This window comes from Nanorana parkeri, unplaced genomic scaffold, assembly GCF_000935625.1.
Source record: "Nanorana parkeri isolate BGI_ZX_2015 unplaced genomic scaffold, ASM93562v1 scaffold1447, whole genome shotgun sequence".
Classification (NCBI taxonomy): domain Eukaryota; kingdom Metazoa; phylum Chordata; class Amphibia; order Anura; family Dicroglossidae; genus Nanorana; species Nanorana parkeri.
This window is the reverse complement of record NW_017307715.1, coordinates 181-2476: the sequence shown is the minus strand read 5'-3', so window position 1 is coordinate 2476 and position 2296 is coordinate 181. Positions and strand designations below refer to the sequence as shown.

General features: G+C 37.7%; 1 protein-coding gene across 1 annotated transcript in view; it reads left to right on the top strand.

Moving 5' to 3' along the window:
• LOC108798310 (sodium leak channel non-selective protein) overlaps nt 1-1922 on the top strand; it is a gene marked incomplete at its 3' end in the record, with an annotated part of 337938 nt that extends 336016 nt beyond the window's left edge. Inside the window, exons 33-34 of the mRNA XM_018570048.1 lie at nt 667-773; nt 1848-1922. Coding sequence (XP_018425550.1) covers nt 667-773; nt 1848-1922 — 182 coding nt within the window. The remainder of the gene's footprint in view (nt 1-666; nt 774-1847) is intronic.
• Nucleotides 1923-2296: the final 374 nt, after the last annotated feature.

Sequence of the window (2296 nt, the reverse complement as noted above, 5' to 3'; positions counted from 1 at the left end):
AAAAAAATATTCACAAATAATAATTAAACAAAATAACACCAAAAATGTTTTAAAGTCCCCCGCCCCCCCACATACACACGCAAACATGCGTCGGGTGCGTCTATGTACAAAAACGACGATTGCGCCCATTACGCCGCACATGTTACATAGCGCCGCGAACGTCGCAGTGAGAACAATAAGTCTAGGGCCATCAATTACTGATGACACTAAACTGATGAGCGGTAAATACGTTTAAAGCATCGCCTATGGCCAATTTTGGTTGCGGGAAGTTTTCTGCGATTTCGCGGGCGCGCGCAATTTTAAAGGTTGACATGTTTAGTGTCTATTTACCCGACGTGACCCCGTCTTTTATATTATACCAAAAAATTGGGGTGAAAATAAATGTTTCATAACATTTTATAGGGAAACATGGTTTTTTTTTTCAAAATTTAGGGTACTTTTTTTGTTATATAGTAAAAAATAAAAACCCCAGTGGTGATTAAATACCACTAAAAGAAAGCTCTATCTGTCCCCAAAAAATGGTATGAAATTCATTTCAGTACAGCGTTGCATGACGGAATAAACATCAGTCAAAGTACCGCAGCGCTGAATACTGAAAAATGGCCTGGCCAGGAAGGGGGTGAAACACCATGGCCTTTAAGTGGTTAACTGACATTTGTATTGCAGATAATGAGGGCTTCAGAGCACGAATGTACGATATCACACAACATCCATTTTTCAAGAGAACTATCGCAGTCTTGGTCTTGGCGCAGTCAGTTCTTCTTTCTGTCAAGGTATGCAACTTAAATCTATGAATCTATGCAATATAAAATTAATTAAAATTGACAGGAGAATATACTACAGCACACCATGATTGCACATAACACAGTGTTACATAGGCACACCTCTAGCTGCAGCAGAAAATTATTTATTTAGTGGTGATATTGCTAGTGCCACTACATGACAACTTTCCACTGTGGCTTTGTTTAATAGGATGCCGGCAGCGGCCAGGTATGGGACAACACCAGTCCAGTCATGAAGTAGCGACAATAATAATAGATCCCCCAGTCCAGAACTGGTAGTTCAACACTGCATTTTTTTAGGGACTCTAGGTGGATGTAGCAAGTCATGAAGGTCCTCAAAAGTACATACAGGTAAGAAGAATGTCCATGGTCAGAAGACGTCAGTGTTCATTCTAAGCCCTCTCATGCCTTTTAGTACAATAGCCAGCAAGTGCTGAACATTGTAGTTTGATAGTTTGTAAACAAAAAAATTGGAATTTTATTATATTATTCAATTGTTAGTGTTTCTATGCACAAACTTCTTTAAATGTTATCTTTTTATTCAGAAATATAGACCTCAAATATCTTATCGCTTTTTAGGACACTGAGATTTTTTTAGCCTCAGAAAAACTGTTAGGCATACAGGGTTGAAATAAAAGTGCAGGTCAGGATGGCCAGAAGCTCTGATAGCAATACATCTAATCACAGATAAGGGGGATGAAAAAAAGATTTGTGATGAAAAACAGCATTATCCCAAAGCATGTTCCTAGTAATCTGACATCAGTTCTTCTTGAAAGCTGAAATATAAAAGCTTACTGGTGGGGCGAACTTTCCTCCCTTGAGCCCAATAACAGCAGCACGGGCTGCTATGTCTACAGTTACAGCACTGTATATGACTCTTACTATCACTTGCCCAATGCTATTGGTCCCTGCATGCAGCCAGAAAATACTTGGCTCTTAAGCTGTGCGGCCCATAGGAGGTGCAAAGACTACCAGGGATTAAGCCAGGTCCTTGACTATATTAAAGAACTCTAATAATGTGTTTGTCCAGTATAACAACAATTGACAGATGTGTTCTTTTTCCAGTGGGATGTTGATGACCCGTCGACTGTTCCTCTAGCAACCATATCAGTAGTTTTTACCTTCATTTTTGTTCTAGAGGTAAAGTATTTCCAATTATATTTGTTCTTTATGAAGACAAGCTAGAGAATATGAGTCAAAGTTTGTGCTAATACGGATATAAACCTTCTCAAACCTTAACAAACACCAAGTTATTATTAGCATACTTAATACCAATTTATAACATTTTGGACTGCTAGATAAATGCCATATGCTTTTAAATGCGATTATAAGAACCTACAATGGGATAATGAGCCAAGCATTTTTTTTCTACTGAACTTTTTAGGTTTTTTTTACGAGCGTGTAAATGTTAAAATTAATAAGCACTAAACCAAAGAAATATTACCTTATGTGACCATCTACACAAAAAACAAAAACAAATATAAGACGTGCATTTTACAGCACATAATTTCTCC